The sequence below is a fragment of the Gouania willdenowi genome, chromosome 13, assembly GCF_900634775.1.
Source record: "Gouania willdenowi chromosome 13, fGouWil2.1, whole genome shotgun sequence".
NCBI lineage: Eukaryota > Metazoa > Chordata > Actinopteri > Blenniiformes > Gobiesocidae > Gouania > Gouania willdenowi.
The window spans coordinates 13,603,289-13,621,555 of record NC_041056.1 but is presented as its reverse complement, the minus strand read 5'-3'; the positions used below and the strand labels follow the sequence as shown (position 1 = coordinate 13,621,555).

The following is an 18,267-nucleotide window of genomic DNA, read 5'->3' as shown; positions in this document are numbered from 1 at the left end:
TCTCAGTCATAGTGTAACACATTCTTCAGCTGCAGCCTGACACTGTTAAAGTAATGAGCCGAGTGCTGCTGCCAGTGTTCCCAGTGTTCCCACTGCTACTGAAGGCAAAGAGCAGCCTGCCGCCTCATACCCGCAGCTCCAGTTTACCACCTGAGGAGTTAACAGCTGCTAAGCTCTGATCCAACCCTGTGGGTTTCCAATTTTTTACAGGCCAAATTAAAAAAAAAAAAAGAAAGAAAGCAACTGCACAGATAACTAAAAAAGAAAAAAGAAGAAACAGTCGAAGCATTAATGTAATGTTTTAACAGTAAAAGAGTTCAGCTTTGTTTTTCATGTGCATTGTTGTATTGCATTTATATATATATATATATATACATTACACAACACACAATCTTAAACAACTGTATGCTATACCTTCTTTTTCTCAAATATTAATCTAGTTCAAATAAAATGCAGCATAAAGAGAAGAAGAAAGAGAAAAAAAGGAAAAACAAAAAAAATCACAACATACACAGTATAACATACGTGATCAAAAACTAATTCTCAAAAAATTCTTTGGGATCTCCAGAAATTCAAGATATAAAAATAGGGTCACAATCCAAAAAAAGTTGGGAACCACTGCAATAGTCTTATTATAGGTAAGGAGGTCATATTTTTACCTGTTTGTCTTTTTGCAGGATTACTAAACAGATTAAAGTACTTGTATATACAGTATGTATTTATTCATTCTTTATTCATCCCATATGCTTTATATTTATCATTATTATGATTATTATTGTTTCTGCTGTTCTTCGCACCAACTTCCAAGTTAAATTCCTTGTGCTGTTTTTAAACTGTACTTGGCGGAAAAAAAAACTGATTCTGATTCTAAACGGATTTTGACAAAATTTTAACCACAAATAGACCTTTTGAAAATTCATTTCCTTGTGATTTAAAAAAAAAAATTGAAGTTAAAAAAAGGGGGTGCCCATACATTGAGACCTACTATATGGTTTTTAACAGGGATGACTGCCAATATCTGAAAAAGAGGATATTTGGCGCTTGGTGGAGGTTTGCGCTCTCTGAGTGTTAGTGTTATCAATATTATTAGAAAATACTTGTCCGCAATAGTAGATTTCAATGACCCGGCCAGCTGAAAAGTAGACTATGAGTGTAAAAAGTAGGATGGGAACCTCTGGGTACCTCACGATACGCAATACAAAGCTCACGATAACGATTATCTCACGATATGACGATACTGCGATTATCAATATATTGGTCAGAAATCAATCTATGATAAAATACTGTATGACATAGCAAGAAAAAAAATTAAGTGAATTAAGTAAATTTTTATTTTATATCTCTGAAAGACAATAAATTGAAAAAGTGTCCTATGAACAGTGACACTATTTTAGTGCAACATTTCTGTAATCAAGTGTCAACATACCAATGTAAACAAATAAGTATCTCCAATAGTGCTTTCTGTAAACAATAAATAGGGTCTTTCTTAGAAGTGACACCATTATAGTGAAGACCTACCTGCACATTTTAGTAAAAAAGCAGAAAAGGTTTGAAGAAAAATAAATAAATTGATACTTAGCGCAAGCATATATCAATAATCGATCATGCGAAAAAATATTGAGATAAATCGTCATATCGAGATACTGTCACACTCCTAGTAAAAAGTGTGGACACCACTGATTGAAACTGTTTCAATGCAGAAAATTGGGAAACCAGGCATATAAAATTGAAAAAATCAAAATGAGAAATCATTTTTGATGCGATTTTTTAACAAGAGCACAAAAAACTTCTAAACCTTAAACACTTTGAGCAGCCAGTCATCCCGGTACTGAGTTGATGTTTGTTGTGGAGCCTCAATCTTTGGATGTTCATTGGCTGATGCATTGTGCAACTCATGAATAGACTTAATCGTTCCTTGCAGTAGCCAACTATCAAATCTACCAGTCGTCACTAGGTTCTTCAGTCTGACACTACAGGAGTTTCAAAGGTCACCTGTTAAACTGTCCTCCGGTCTCCCTTTCAGCTGTCTCCTGACCATCGTCCTCCTTCTCTGTGCTGTGGCAGGACAGCCTGGATTTGGAGTGCCTCTGGATGACAAACACAGAGTGCGTAAGCACAGAATTCAAGGACGGAGATGCAGTATTAACACGTAACACCATCTTTAGTCAAGGTGCCAAGAAATATGGTAAAAAAAATAAATCATACATGATGCCTCCTACACACAAACAGTGGTCAGAGGTTAGCACCAGTGCATCTTTAACAAATTGCATGTGTTTCCTGGAGGCTGCCGTGTAAATTGCAGCACTGCAGTTTGAGCGTGTGTTGGTGGGTGTTTTAGTTGTAACGTATATAATTATAGCACAAGTGTATTCTTTGGAGAGCCAGCATTACTATTAGAGCTGAAGTGGAGTTTGGAGGATGAAGGACACAATAATTACAGGACTTGTGCCAATAAAGGAAATGCACTCATGCAGGCTCACAGAGTACATACACGTGCACACGCACACACACACACACAAGCGTGGGAGGATTCATAATGTACAAAGAGGGAGGCATTAAAGAATGACGGAAGGTGTGCGCAAAGAGGAAGGTTTGCAAATTCAAAGAAAGGAAATAAAAGATGAGAATATTGATTTCAAACTGAATTTAATTATGATGACGCTGACATATTAAGAAATCTGTAGGTTTTATGATTGCCTATACATGTAAAATTATTCAAAATTAATGCAGCATACGCTTAGAGCCCAGAGAGTGTAATTAACAGATGTGATACAGATACTGTATATATGCTGCACTCATGCACTGTGTGGAGTCACATCAGATGTGCACAGATCCAGGACCTGTTAATCCTCCAACCAGCCACAGGGAGACAATAAATGCATGAAATAGGCTTTGCTTTCAGCATTTCTCATGTGTGAATTAAAAAATGTACTAAAAAACAGAGCATTTGCTTCTGTTGTGGTGCCAAAGAATGACACTAATCAGTTAAGCAACAATTGATTTTTCTTTCTTAATTCGATGACAGCAAGCAGATGCCCTTTGTGGTGTGCACCGAAACAAAAATAAACTCTCAACAGTGTTTGTTTTGTTGACTATAAAATGTCATCAGAATTTTCAGTGACTAAATATTTTAAAGTGACAATAACTAGACTATGACTAAAATACAAAAAGAAAATGCATGTGAATGAAAACTATACCAAAATATCTTGATATTTTCATAAACTAATAAAAAAAAAAACTGTAATTTTGTCACATGGGACAAAATCCAATCAGAACTCATGTGATCATGTGGTGTTATGCATTGATCACATCAAAATCTGTATGTGTGCTTTTACAAACACTAATCACACTTTTTAAAAATGCATAAACTCTTAACTTGTATATTTTAGTTCAGTGATTCTCAGGTTTTTTTTGGCTCAAGTACCCCCTTTCTTATATTTCCGAATCAAGTACCACCTTATGTCTGACTAAAACATTTTTCTTTGAATACTATGAAAAAACAACTACAGAGCATCATTTTGTGTGTTGTCACACACATTTTAAGGAACATAATTTTGTAAATAAGTGGAATAAAACATTATTTAGTGTCTCATGAATAGAATTATTTTATTTTATTTTTTAAGTTATTTTGGTGATCTCCTGGCTGGTGTGGAACCAAGACTGACTCTTGTATTTTCAGTTCATGTTCTAATCAAGATCATTTCCATTCATAATTATTATTTTAACTAAAAATAAACATTGTAAAACACCACATTGTAATGCTTTTATTTGTAAATTTTACACATTCTCCCTGTAGTGCCATTGTGTACCCCTAGGGGTACACATAAACCCATTTGAGAAACACTGTTTTAGTCGACCATATAACAGATTTTGTCTAAAATCTTTATGACATTTAGTTGATTAAAACTAGACCATGAATTAATTAGTCCTGATAATAAATTCTGACCAAATGACATTTAGTCAAAAGATTTGACTAAATGTGTTGTCAAATTGATCACTAGCTCTCAGTTTTGTATTAAACTTGTAAAAATATTAAAAACAAAATCTGATGTTTGGATTAATGAATTTAATCAACGCATGCATACAGTACATGTACAGTCAGGGGCGGATTCACTAAGATCTGAAGTAAACCAGTTGCATGCCTAAATCCTTTGGTGACGGAGTTTCCTCACCTGCTGTGAGGAAGTCACTAAGATTACAGCAATGATTTGCGCACATGCAGAAGTGGTGGAGACCACCCTATTTAAACGAATATTCTGCTTGTTCAATGTGGAAATGTGAGTGTGCGCAAAAGCACACAATGACATTTGAGGAAGTCAAATTGGAGACAGATGGACTTCTCTATCTGCTGCACAAACATTTAATGATGTAGAAAACAAAATTAACAAATAATTTTTTTTTTTGTAAACAACTTATCATCCAGCAGGTCTGAGCAGCGCTGTATCACGCACACTCTCATATGGCAACAACGCAACACAAGAGTTTGATGGTCAAAACATGGAGCGAAAGAAACAACGTCCATAGCGACATTCATGGAGGTCTGCTCACAGCAACCCTCTGGCTCTGCACCGCAGCGGACACGCACGTACCGGACTCCACACGGGCTTCAGTCATCCAGCTGTTCTCTCCCTCACACACACTTTACTCACACTTCATTTTCTCATTCAGTGGATGTTAATATTGACTACTGTTTTATTTGAATTATTTTCTTATACTAGAAAGGTTCATTGGAGCCTTTTTTTTTTTCCTTCTCTGCTGTGTTTTGTGTAAACATTTACTGCAGCAGATCTCTGCGTGTGTTTGCACCTGATTGTCAGTCGTACTATTTTCTTGTAACAATCACCGCAAACCGCTCCAGATTTGATGAATTGCATTGTGCCAACTGCATTAATTTATTTACATGTCCTCCTCCCATTTTTTTGCTCCCCTTGTGAGCTCCGCCTACAATACATAATCCATTTAGCGTGTTTCCTTCAAATGAATGAGGACGCATTGCAATTGTTGCAGCAGCACACTCCTGATTCCCTGGGGTTTGTACGGCTTATTAGCACGTGCAGTGACGTTTGCACAGGTTTTAATACCCCTAAACCTTTAGTGAATCCACCCCTCAGAGGTTTGTTACTGGTGCATCTTCAAGATAAACCTGCAGCAACTTCATTTCTCCAGGACAAATAACCAGGCTTTATCACCGTGGTGCCATGGAGACACTTCCTTATTGTGCTTTTTACCTTTTGTTTGAGTGAAGTGATGAAAGATCGGCTATGGGACTTCCTCAACACCCCTTTGGAGCTCTGGTGGGGAAAAATGAGAGAAAACGTTCAGAGATATTCAGCTTGCTTGGTGACGTTCATGTGTTGAGATCGTTTGGTGTAGATTCAAAAACGAGCACATTAGCACCCAGCATGCTACCTAAACCCAAAAGCTCTAAAGCTGGAGGCGATGGAGAGCAGCTGACATGAGCCAACAATGCCAAGGCAAGGAAGAAATAAGATTGGAAATAAGAGAGGAAAAAAGGGAATATTGAGACCGAATTAGAGATGGAGCACACGCGGAGGAAAACATGTTAGAAAGAATGGTGTAAAGCTGACCACTTTAAGGCTGGAGAAGAATAACAAGAATAGAAACACCTAATGCACACGGCCCACTAAAATGGCTGTCAGCAAAGAGAGGCGTCTATAAATAGCATGAGAACCAAGCAGGGGAATTAAATATTAAGGAACACTGCAGACATTTAGTTTCTCATCACTTTCAGCCTGTTTTGACATGCTATGGGTGAAGATGATTTCAAGTGAAAGTGCTGCATTCCTTTAAGTGGTTATTTGTTTCTGTTCACTGGCAGTGTTTAATCTTAGACCAGTGGTTCTTAACCTTATTGGAGGTACTGAACCCTCCAAGCTTCATCAGTGCATTCACCAAACCCTTCGGAATTGGAAAAACTAAATTACATTTTATTCGGACAGACACGGAAGCCTGGGCACTTTTAGTTTTTTTTTAAACACTTTTAATAATTTTAAACTTTATTGCAATTTATCATTATCATTTAGCAGTTTATCATGAAAATGTATTTTGTCTCACACATTTTTACTGTGTGTGTCTTGCAGGGTAGGGGTCAATTACATTTTTAGATTACAATTACGCCTTCAATTATCCATGTTCTATTACAACTCAATTACGATTATGTGGAGCAACATTTTTTCTAATTATAATTACATATATTATTTTTCCCCTCAAAATCAATTCCAATTACATTCTCAATTACTACAATTCAATTACAATTAATCACATTACTGAGACTTTATTAAATAAAAGTAATCTTCCTTTTGTATTAGCATCTCTTATGATAACGGGTCAGTTTTGACCCATGTCTTAAACGTATAACTGTAAAATACACTAAAAAATATAATCTTTCATTTCATTTGTTTCTCATCTCTTGGTTATCATGTTAGGCTGCCTAATCAATGAAAATATAGGTTTTAATGTTTCTGACGTGGGCATCTGAGCCTTTTTTCTTTCACTATACCCCTCAAATTAAATTTTTTTAAACATGGTATACTGATCGTCAAAAGAACTGACAGGTAAACTTGATATTAAACACATTTTAATTGTTTAATTGTTAACTACATATGTGTAACCCATAGAACTACAATGTGGTTCCCTAGTTTTACATTGTAAATGACAATTTTTATATGATTTCCATGCCGAATACAATGAGAAAGTCAATTATCTGAACTCAATTACAGTTCAATTACGATTGCAACAGCAACAGATTTTTCCATTTACAATTGTAGTTATAATTCTGTCATAATTGTAATTAATTATCTCCTGGCGTCTTGACCCCTACCGAACCCCGGTGACTGACTCCTGGGATTCGATGGAACCCAGGTTAAGAACCATTGACTGATGCAGGCCTTCACACTCATAAACACTGTGGCTGTGGTTCATTACATTGTTTTTCCAAGTATTACTTTCACTGCATGCAGCGCCACACGCTGCCTGGGGGTCCGTACCTGCCGCAGGTTCTTCTGGAGGCCCTGGTGCGTAGCTCGGAGCAGTGCTCTGATGCTGAAGCTGTCAGAGTCTTCTTTGTCTCCGATCTGAGACTCCTTTAAAAGAGAGTCCAGCTTCTTTCTAATGTGGGACTCCACTTGGTGATTGCCATTGCTCTGAGAGAGAGAGAGAGGAAAGAAAACACACGGAGTGTTTCATGTTGGTGGAGAGCAGAAGTCTTTCATCACTGATACAAAGCACCTGAAAATAGAAATAGGCAATGGGAACAAACTGCAAAGCTTAAATGTGCCAGAGCTGTGTACAAACAGTTACAGTATATGGTCAAGTGTGGATTATCAGCTCAAGGACGCTGGGTTCCCGGGTTCCCGGTTCAAACCTCACCTGGGTCACCACTGTGGGATGTTGAGCAAGTCCCTTAACCCCGAACAGCTCCCCAGGCGCCGCAAAATGGCTGCCAACTGTTCCCCAGGGGATGGTTAGTGAATTTCTCCATTGTGAGATCAATAAATTATAGAAAATAAATAAAATTAATGGATTACAGGGAACATTTAACAGATCCATTAATAGATCCAGATCAATTTTAAATAGTGCTTTTTTGGACACTCAAAAGTCGCTTTACAGAATTAAGGCACTATCCTTTCACTCCACACTTAGTGGAGGTAAGCTACTATTGTAGCCATAGCTGCCCTGAGGCAGACTGACGGAAACGAGGCTACCTTAGTGCGCCATCGGCCCCTCCGACCAACACTCACTCACACACTACATTTATAAACTAACCTGCCTGCCCCGCCCGCATCAGGCCCCAGGTAAACACAAAATAAAATACAATACAGTATATATAATGTTATTTTGGCCGACGTCTAAAATGAGTAACCTTAATCTCCCCCATCAGTTTTTTTTTTTTAATTTTATTTTCTGTTTTGAGAAATAGATTAACAATGCACTATTTGTGAATATGTAGATTGTCTGTATAATGGTATAGATAATTAATTGTATTGTTAGTTGTATTTAAAAAGACAAAATCGTTAGTGAATAAAGGTGTAGGATTAAATAGGTTTACACTTCTTCCTACTCTATTGAGAGGTTTAAGTATTTGTGGATCAAATCAATGGTTTATTTCTGTTGTTGTAATTCATCAATTTTTAATTTTTTTTAATTATTGTTCTGTTATCACTTTACATGTTCAAAATCAAGGCATCAATCAGTCGATCTAATTGCAGGGCCTATTTGTGGACAAAGCACCTTTTTCAGTTTGGTGTGTAATACACATTTTAATGTATATTATGTGCACTTAAATTCACCTTTTTTCATATGTTGCTTCTTCCTTTTTTTCCCCTAATCATTTGTCTTTAAGCCTAACATAAAAATTCCACTGTAGCTGTACCTTAACTCTATTGCTTTATCACCAAACCCCAAGTAAAAAAAAGTTTAAAAGTGTCTGTTTGCTGCATAGTTTTATAGAATTGATATAGTTACATAACGGAACACTAACTAGGTGTTTGTGCAATCATTATTTATAGGGTGATTATTACTGAAGCACACTGGATGGTCTTAAAATGTGATTCAGTTTGTCAAGAAATACTTTTTAATTTCGGCGGGATAAGAAACGATAACTTATTCTTTATCCCACTCTTCAAATATATCAAACCCCTAAAACTTTGAATCATTATTTCCTCCCATCAGATTGATTTAGCATTTATTATTTGTTGGCAATTCATCAGTCTTGTTTTCTTGTCTTATTTTTAAGTAATTTAACTCACTTTTCTGAAAGTAATGCACAAGTAAATGCTTTCATGAACACAAATGAGCTCTTATGTTAAACTCAGTTTACTACTACTACACCCTTTTTCTCAGTATAATGGATTAATGAGCTCACTACACAAACCCCCCCATCAGCAAAACAACACCATCATCACCCTCAATATGGCGACGGTCATCGGAAGTGCCATCTGTGTTAAAGCCTCCAGCTATATGCTGAAGAGTGTTGCCACATTCGATTACACAAATAAACCACCTAGGAATGTTTGCGCGTGCAATGCATGTACAGTAGGCATGAGTGCACGTAATCTGTTAATGGTGATGCAGAAAACAATCTCACTCACAAACGTGATACATATTGTGTATATATATTTAGCATTAAACATAATCCACCCACAAAGATCCTTCAAAACAAATGTGTGTGTGTGTGTGTGTGTGTGTGTGTGTGTGTGTGTGTGTGTGTGTGTGTGTGTGTGTGTGTGTGTGTGTGTGTGTGTGTGTGTGTGTGTGTGTGTGTGTGTGGTGTGTGTGTGCGTGTGTGCGTGTGTTCTTTTTATGAAATGCAACAGGGAGCCTGATGGCTCGTCAGTGTTGCAGTAAAGTTGACAATGATCAGAGTCGACACAAGAGTGAATGAATAGTGACATTTTCTGACGTGCTTTATAGGTTGCTGAACTCTTCATTCACTAACTAACAGCACTCACACAGGCTGAATATGTGTACCTGCATCATTGGGCAATAATAGACTCTTTAAAACTTTACATCAAGATACATTAAAGCTCAATTACTGTGGTCAATACATGGAGCGCAACCACGGCATTAAGGGAATTGACTCTTGTTTATGGATACAATGGGTGGCAGGCACATAAGACTCGTCTGATTAAAACGAATGTGAATGAACTGCTTAAAACTGAGAAACACATTCATCATCAAAACTGTGGTCACCAACGATGATTCCATATCTATTGAAAAATAGAGATTAATCCTAGAACACTATAGGCAAGTGATTTTCACCAGAGCAAACTTATTTACATTATTTTCATCCTAATACCAACTATTTACAAATGTCTGTCTTTGTTAGAGCTATGGAGCAAATTGCCTAGGGACCTGAAAGACATGTCAACATTATGCATATTTAAAAATACTTAGCTTTTTTTTCTTTTTTATTAATCTTAATGTATATATCATGTTTTTTTTTTATTATTTATTTGTTGGTATAATGAAAATGTGTCTTGATCAACCTTTTTATGTAATGCTTCTGTACATTTTTAACCATCTCTGATTTTTTTTCTGTTCTTACATGTACTAGAATCTTGATTTATTTTTTTTTTTAATGGATTCCAGGAAGATTAGCTAACAGCACAAAATATTCTCAAAAAAAACGCATGCCTCCACCAGGGAAGCCTCAAACGCCCCAGAAATGGGTGGATCAAAGACCAAGTTTTTTCTTAATATTCCCAATATTTAAAGGTATAAAGTACAATGTTATTTTGGGTTTAACTTCCGGGTGGATAATCTTAACTATTGGTCCTCCTAATTGTCAATCATTCTGACGATATGTTTACGTAAGGCCGGCGTACGTGCTCGTGCTGGTGCCCAGTGTGCATCGGGTCCTAAGCTAAACAGCAGCTTGTATGAGCGATGCCGACTTCAACTTGTAAACAGAGCTGTGCACGAGGAAAACTGGGTTTGTGCACGCTCTCTCGCACACGTAGGTGTTGTCTCTTGGAAGCAGGTAGAGTGCTGCGCATGTGCAGAGGGCGTTTCTTTTCTAAACTTCGGGAAAATCATCTCCTATGACTTTAAGTAATTCTGGTTAATATTTTTAGTCCACCCATGTTAGTTTTTTGTTTTTTCATTTTGTTAGGCATGGCATGCAGTGCAGAGTTGATAATCTGTCATGTATTGCCAGTATATTTTGATAATTACTTCTTATTGGGTACATCATATCACTCATTACTAATTTTATCGATAGGGTTAAAATTTCAAATTGTGACAAAGTTTTGTGACGTTAGAACATATGACTGAAGTGGATTTAAAGTTAATCAAAAAACACTACACAATTAAATGTTCCAACAACTTTAGAGTGGCATTCATAATGCTTTTACAAGCAACCGCTTTCTTACATTACTGCTTTTGAGTTTAAAGTCGTCCTCGATTTCATCCGCGCTGTCGTCATCAGAGACCTCGCCCTCCTCAACATCTGCAGACAGGTAGGCTGGCAGCCGCTTCCCCTGGACAAGAGACAATCAGATATGAAACCTAAAATGTCGTACTTAACACACAATACTTACTAAAGTACACCACATGTATTATAAGGCTAGTGCAAAATCAACAAAATCTATACAGTCACATTCAGGTCAGTTTATTTGTTTCAGTCTAACAAAAATCTACAAACATAGTACAGTAAATAATACATAGTACATTTCATATATATATATATATATATATTTATATAAATTACAGCTTTACATAACTTTCTATTGTATATTGGGACATATCCTTTTTTTTTAAAATAAAAAGTGTGTCACTCATTTTTATTTCTTTATCAAAATTATTCCACAATTTAACCCCTAGAACAGACAGACATCTTCGTTTTAGTTCCAATTTTGCCTTTAATACAATAAATTGCTGGTCTGTAGAGAGAACTATTTTTTGAACGCCTTATGGAAGAGCATTTCAATTAGCTTTGAACATTATTAACTGCTATTTTCTAATGAACAATATCTTTAAATTTCATAAAGTTATGATTTAACAAGTAATGCATAGCCACGTAACATTAAAACATGAATGCATGGACACCTCACGTGTGCATGTTCTTCAGAAAGATCTCTGATCACCTATTTTAGCTGCACGGACAACCAATCAGTCAACTGGAGGGCAGAAAAGTGAAACTTCTGATGTCAGAGACTCTTGGCCTTTCTTTTTATCTGTAACCGACAAATGAGCGATGCCACTGCGTTTTATTGACGCTGGTGTCCTGTTGTACCAAGTGACAGAGAAGTGAAAAGCTTAAATAAAGTCAAGCAAAAAGGATGAGAAAAGTGGTAGTAAAAGGTCTTTTATGGAAAATCAATAAAGCTCTTTCACTTCTTCAGACATTTGGCAGAAAAGGTTATGACTGCTTTTTGTTTTGTTTTTTTAACCAGACTTTCACTACATAAAAGAAAATAGTCTCTTATCCAATCATGATAATTTTTATAAAAAAAATATCGTAAAGCAAAAATAATAGATAAAAGCTTGTGTTCATCCAGACTCTTTTTTACTCTCCTGGTCTACTTTCATGGGAGCAACCAGTGTCTTGCAAAGGGATGTTTACGACTGAGTTCACTGTTAGTACCTCCAACCAACCAAAGTCAACATCCAAATGAAAAACAATTCAAAGCATGTTTTGATTGAGGGTTTTCTACATTATGTTGTCTGTTAAAGATTTGACTAATAATAATATTTTGATTAAATATATATATTTAATTTGTGTGTGTGTTTTTTTTTAGTAAACTACAATCAAAAAGTGAAACATCAGGATCAACACAAATGTTGTCCTTGAATCCAACTTTATATCCTTTACTTCCACTTTGGATTACGATGTGTTACGGCAAATTTACAGTTGTCCTCATTTCGAAACATCTGTGCTCTGGTTGAAAGATGAAGTCCAGTAAGCATGATGATTTTATAAAAAAAGGATTTATTATAAACTAAATGAAAAGGAGTACAAAAAAGGGTGTTCCATCCTGCAGGATGCAAGGCGGCCAGCAACTAACGGAAAGTTTTCAGAGCACCAACTGTTACAGATAGGAAGAGCCCCACTCTAGGTTGAGAGGGAAGGAGGGTGTGAAGGGAGGAAGGAGTTAGATGGAAAATCACTGTTACAGAGCTCTGCTTATCAGAGCTTTGGTATGAGACCTTGAGCAGAGACTGTTTTTTTTGCTGGCACTGTGAATACAGCACAATATGTCTGTACTGCGGGTAATCTAATCTAACATGACTCAGCAAAAGAGCAACATCTCTGTTCAAAAGTACAACGATATAACGTAGTCATCGTGTATAAACACATGACAAATTGTACACATGAGCACACATTTGATGATATGATGATGAATATAATAATTGCCATAGCAGGTGGCAGTATTGAGAATAGACGTATGCAAAGGTTTCATCCTAGTCCACTGAGCCAGCCACAGCTTCATAGAAAGGCTACACAGTTCTCCCGTTCTTGTCTCCCATGTTATTTGTTACTGTTCTTCCATGTTCTCTTTCGACGGGATGATATTGAAATTTGTGTAAAGCACTTTGTGGTTTTTTACCTATAAAAAAAGATTACTTACTTACTTACCAGGTAACTAGTTAACAAACAAATCTCCTGGCTAACTTACTTGTGGTGGAGCAGCAGCTCAACTTTGAGCATAGCCATACATAACTCCAAAGGTGTCATAATTTAGCGAACAACAATGACAGCCTTCATGAGACCTTATTCATGCTAATGACAAATGACAGCAGAAAGTCAGCCTTATGTGTAAAACTTCAAGTAAAGTGTGACTGGAATTTTCTTTGTCATTTGTATCTAGGATTTAAACCAGTATACTTGTGAATATAGGCAAGTGGTAATTGATCCTTAGACTTTGCTTCAGCAGCAGAGTGTATGGTCTGGAGGAGTTAGAAGATGGAATTAGCAACTTTTCTGCTTGAAAGGTAATTAGTGCTGTTTGATTTGCATTATGTTTGATTTGTAATTGTTACACTAGAACTCTGTGGTGCATGTGTTGTTCATGTACACACCTCAGCTGCTGCTGCTGCTGAGGTGTGTTCACATTGAGAGAGAGAAGCACTGCAGTAATATGCATGTGCATGTTATATTACTGTGATGTTTCTGTCGGACGTTAGCTTGTTAGCTCCTCTGAGGGAGAGACTTCAGGAAGTTTGGAGGCGGGGCAAGAGAGCAGCGGGGAGGGAGGGGGAGAGAGGGATATGAGAGTTGCAGACCGCACCTTTAATTTAACTGGCCAAAAATTCAAAAGGACAAAAACCTTTTTTTTTGTTTTTCCTCTGTGATCAACTAATAATAATATTAATTACTTGGATTTATATAGAGCTTTTTTCAAAGAGACTCAAAGCGCGTTACAGAAACCATTATTCATTCATACCAGTGGTGGCAAACTACAATGTAGCCACAGCTTCCCTGGGGCATACTGACAGAAGCCTGGCTGCCATTTTGCGCCTAAGGCCCCTCTGACCACCACCAACATTCATGCACAACTTATACCCATTCATACAAGACAATGACTTGGACAGAGGGGAATTCGAACCTCCAACCCTTTGGTTTGTGGAGGACCCACTTTACCACTGAGCCACGGTCGCCCCTGTTTAACGATTATTCAAGCTTCAAACACATGCATTGAGCAATCATGTGCACTCCATAGAAACTCTACTATGCACTGGTATTACTGGTAGCTGTAGAAGAATTATTCACGGTCACGACACTTCATGAGCAGAGTTTGTAAAAGTATTTTTGTGTGAGAAACAAATCATCCACCTACAGTAAAGCAAACTCAGTATTCACATGGTTCATCTGCTCTTCTTTTCATGTCTATGTTTGAAACCATGGCCCAGTTTGGCCCCGCTTCACTTCCCCTCCTTCTCTTGATCTTTATATAGAAAATAATTAGTAGCTTTGAGTAGCCTGTCTCCCCCCCGTCCTCCTCTGCATTTGAATTTAACAAAGACACACTTTTTCCCCCCCTTGTTCATACACTCTGATAAGTGGATGGGTATGGAAACAGATGATGGAGATGATTTAAGGGTTTTCATTCACAAATACAGTAAATTGAACAGTTATGCTTCAGATCTATTGCAAACGTGACCTTCCCGCCATCTGTTCAGCTCTTACTTTGATGAGTATCTTGCCTTGCAGGCAGGCAGGACTGGGTAATACTTTGGAATTTCTGTTCATTGCATCTCCAACATCCAGCTTGTCTCCAAAGATGTCTCGCAGGTACTGAGCGATCTTCTTCTGCTGCTGGATGTTACAGTGGTTCTCTATCGAGAGAATCACAGGATACCTGAGGGGGAAAAGGTTATCATTTATGACATCAATAAAAAAAACTTCTGCCTTCAATTCTCGCTTATAACAATGAGAAAAGAGGTCAATGAACAAACAACCAGTACACCTCTGTGTGTGTGTGTGTGTGTGTGTGTGTGTGTGTGTGTGTGTGTGTGTGTGTGTGTGTGTGTGTGTGTGTGTGTGTGTGTGTGTGTGTGTGTGTGTGTAGCTCAGCTCAAATGTCAGCTCTGTCAGACTGACAACACCCCCCCCCTCCCCCCCAGGGTGTACACAACTCAGCTCCTACTTTCACCTCTGACTCCCAACAAAGACACACACGTCTCCTGGAACACACAAGTGCTCTACAACAAAAGATGAAAATACAATGAGAGAAAACCTACAGCACATCATCCACAGTCATTTCATTTCAATAGACATCACCTCTCGGGTGAAACGGCTCAATGAATTGAATAATGTGTGCTCCTAGGTGTGTGCACCTGTGCATGAGATGTGGAGACTCGCTCCATTTGGATACAGCCTAAGGGTTATTGGTCACAATAACTGGTAGCACTGGTGATAGCATGTCAGCCAAATGTAAAAGGGAAGACATCCATGTGCTATAGAGATCATAGGATCAATCCATTAAAGATTACTAACCTTATATAAACTAATTCTTCTGTAAATTGTCACTTGTTACAATTATGGAGATTGTATGCATTCATAAATAATCTAAACCATTTCATAAAACGCACAACAAATACAATTAATCAAGATCAATAAACTGTTGTTGGAATACCATAGCATTGACATGAATCATTTTAAAAGGCATTTGTGTGTATTTAATGGCAGAGGGTACTTAATGGAAAGTGGAGGCTGGACACAGATGTTTCATCCAGCTCTGCTTTCTGTAAAAAGCCACTAAGCTTTTCTAATTGTGCCTCCTATGACCCTTCGTCCCTCATCCTGTCATTCACATTCACTTAAACTCCACTAATGTCAGCTCACCAAGTATGACACTAATAAGCTGCTGCAAATGAGGGCTTAAAATATAAAATTTAAAATTAAGCATTATTATCATATTTTAGTGTTCTGAGTGAATTTAAAAAAAACATAAGTAGTAGAAATAGTAGTAGTAGAAGGTGTACGGTAGTGGTAGGGGTATTAGAATCACAATCAGAATTCCTTTTTTTATCCCAGGGGGAAATTACTTTTGTTACAGCCGCTCAAGAAAATATCACAAATAAAAAGAATAAACGTTAAATAAAGACGAAAGAAAGAATAAACGTTAAAAAGTGTATAATTTAGTAAAAAACTGATAAAAAAATAAGGATTACAGTCGTAAAAAAAATAATGTAAGATAGATAATACTGATAATAATACAATTAATAATACTAATAATAAAATATTATCTGTATTTGTAACATCCACACAATAACTTTGCATTGTGCTTAAATGCAAAGTTATTGCATTTAAGCTAAATAGATTTATAATAGATTTATAAGCTTATAGATTTATTTCCATAGTTTTTATCATTTCTGGTCATGAACCAAGACTGACTCTTGTATTTGAATTTCTATGAATGTTTTCTGTGCTATTTTGTGTATTTTTTTTTGTTTTTCTCTGCTCTTTTTATCATTCAGTGTATTTTTCTCTTATTTTGTGTGTTGTTGGTATTATTTATTATTTATTAATTTATATAGTCATTTGGTTGTTTCTTATGTCGTTTTTGTATGTTTCTCTTATTTTTGTGTATTTTGTAGTGATCTTGTGTGTTTTTCTCTCATTTAGTGTGTCTTTGTTGCTGTTTTGTGTGTTATTGGTAATAGTGTGTGTGTTTTTTGTGTCCATTTTTCATATTTTGTTGTTGGTTGTCTATTCTTTTTTATCATTGAGTAATTCTTTTCTCTGATTTTGTGTGTTTTTGTCATCGTTGTCAGTATGATTATCGTTTTTAACATAAAACTCAATACCCCCGTTTTAGAAACAGTATATATACTGTATATATAAATAATCAAAAATCACTTGGTTGTGCCATTTGTTCTGCAGCAGTAGTTCCTATATAAACATATGGATTTGTTGCCTCAAAAAAACAAGATCGATCGAGCTATATAAATCAGTGAGGAAAAAGGAATACACCAATAAAAATCATTTTCCCAGAAAAAGAACATCTTTCAGCTCTAGCGGTGATAAAACACACACACATGCATTTTGAAATGTGCACTGTAGCATAAAAGAAAGCTTTGACTCACTGATTATTTACGAAGGCATATTTATTGATGGCCTCGATGACAGACTTGAATGGAATCTTAGAAGTCAGAGTGTAGCCGTGTTGGACCATCGGTTCTCCATCGGGACCGTCCCAGCAGTCCACTGCAGGGAAAGAAACGGATCAGAAGAAATGATTTATAAATGTAAACCATATGGTTTATTTTAGCAGCGAATCCACAGCATTGTCAGCTTTCTCTCTCAGACACAGCTGCATCTCTTTATGATCACACAGGCTTTTATAATCATCAGAACATCTTCTATGCCCAGTTATCCTGCTCACAGGGTGCAGAAGATGTTTTCCCCTAAAGATTCAATTCAGTCGTACAAAAGAAAGGTCAGATGTGGCGCTTGGATGCAGATATGCATGCGTTTACCTTCCACACAGCGGCAGCCTGACTGCAGCACCCAGGCGTACATGTCGGTCTTGGAGTGGGAGAGGAGCTGGTCCCCAGTCAGGTACGTGTTGTGGGAGGAAGCAATGAAGTAGTTACACAAAGGCTGGTCCATGTCCTGGTTCACCTCATGGTGCAGAGGGTTGAACACGTCACACGCTGGACTGCGCATGAAACTGGTGAAACCTGGAAGAAAGAAAGAAAGAAAGAAAGAAAGAAAGAAAGAAAGAAAGAAAGAAAGAAAGAAAGAAGTTGGATGAAGTTATTATATTTTGAGTTCATATGGAATATCAAGCCTTTTGTTTCTCATTTTAATTTATTTAATATATTTCCCCTCGTAGTGGATGATGAAGGACAAATATTATTCAAAATAAATTAAACGCTCTAACCAAGAATAAAAAACCAAAGTGTGGATGCTTTGTATAGAGACACATCTGTTGTTCTAAACACGCCCATCCTTCACACCTTTTACTAAACTCACACCATCTAAAGAACGGGTTCACCTCTGGGTTCAGTCTCAGGAAACTAGACTCACTCCACGCTGCCATTTTCTTCACCACACAGCACCATAGCTTCACCAACTATGACCATGACCTTTACAACATGGACATCTCCCCATCCCTGCAGGCCTCACCATTGCTTCCAGCTCATCTAGGAATCCTTGCTTAAAAGAAATGTTTTTAGCATTCTGATGATAATCTGAAGTGAAAACAAAGTCCGTAATATTACCTTCTGCCTCACACTTGCCTTTGTAAATAACTCAAATAATGCAAACAAACCCACATCCTCAGACTTACAGCAACA

The 18,267-nt window shown here is 37.0% G+C and overlaps 1 protein-coding gene across 5 annotated transcripts in view; it reads right to left on the bottom strand.

Moving 5' to 3' along the window:
• The window catches only part of plch1 (phospholipase C, eta 1), an 81,425-nt gene that overhangs the window by 13,287 nt on the left and 49,871 nt on the right, over nucleotides 1-18,267 (bottom strand). For all 5 annotated transcript variants that reach the window (XM_028464622.1, XM_028464623.1, XM_028464621.1 and 2 more), the window contains 7 exons: nucleotides 17,446-17,649; nucleotides 17,053-17,173; nucleotides 14,651-14,822; nucleotides 10,893-11,000; nucleotides 7,008-7,163; nucleotides 5,229-5,291; nucleotides 1,993-2,087 (listed from right to left, as the gene is read on the bottom strand). In XM_028464622.1, the coding sequence (XP_028320423.1) occupies nucleotides 1,993-2,087; nucleotides 5,229-5,291; nucleotides 7,008-7,163; nucleotides 10,893-11,000; nucleotides 14,651-14,822; nucleotides 17,053-17,173; nucleotides 17,446-17,649 (919 nt within the window). The remainder of the gene's footprint in view (nucleotides 1-1,992; nucleotides 2,088-5,228; nucleotides 5,292-7,007; nucleotides 7,164-10,892; nucleotides 11,001-14,650; nucleotides 14,823-17,052; nucleotides 17,174-17,445; nucleotides 17,650-18,267) is intronic.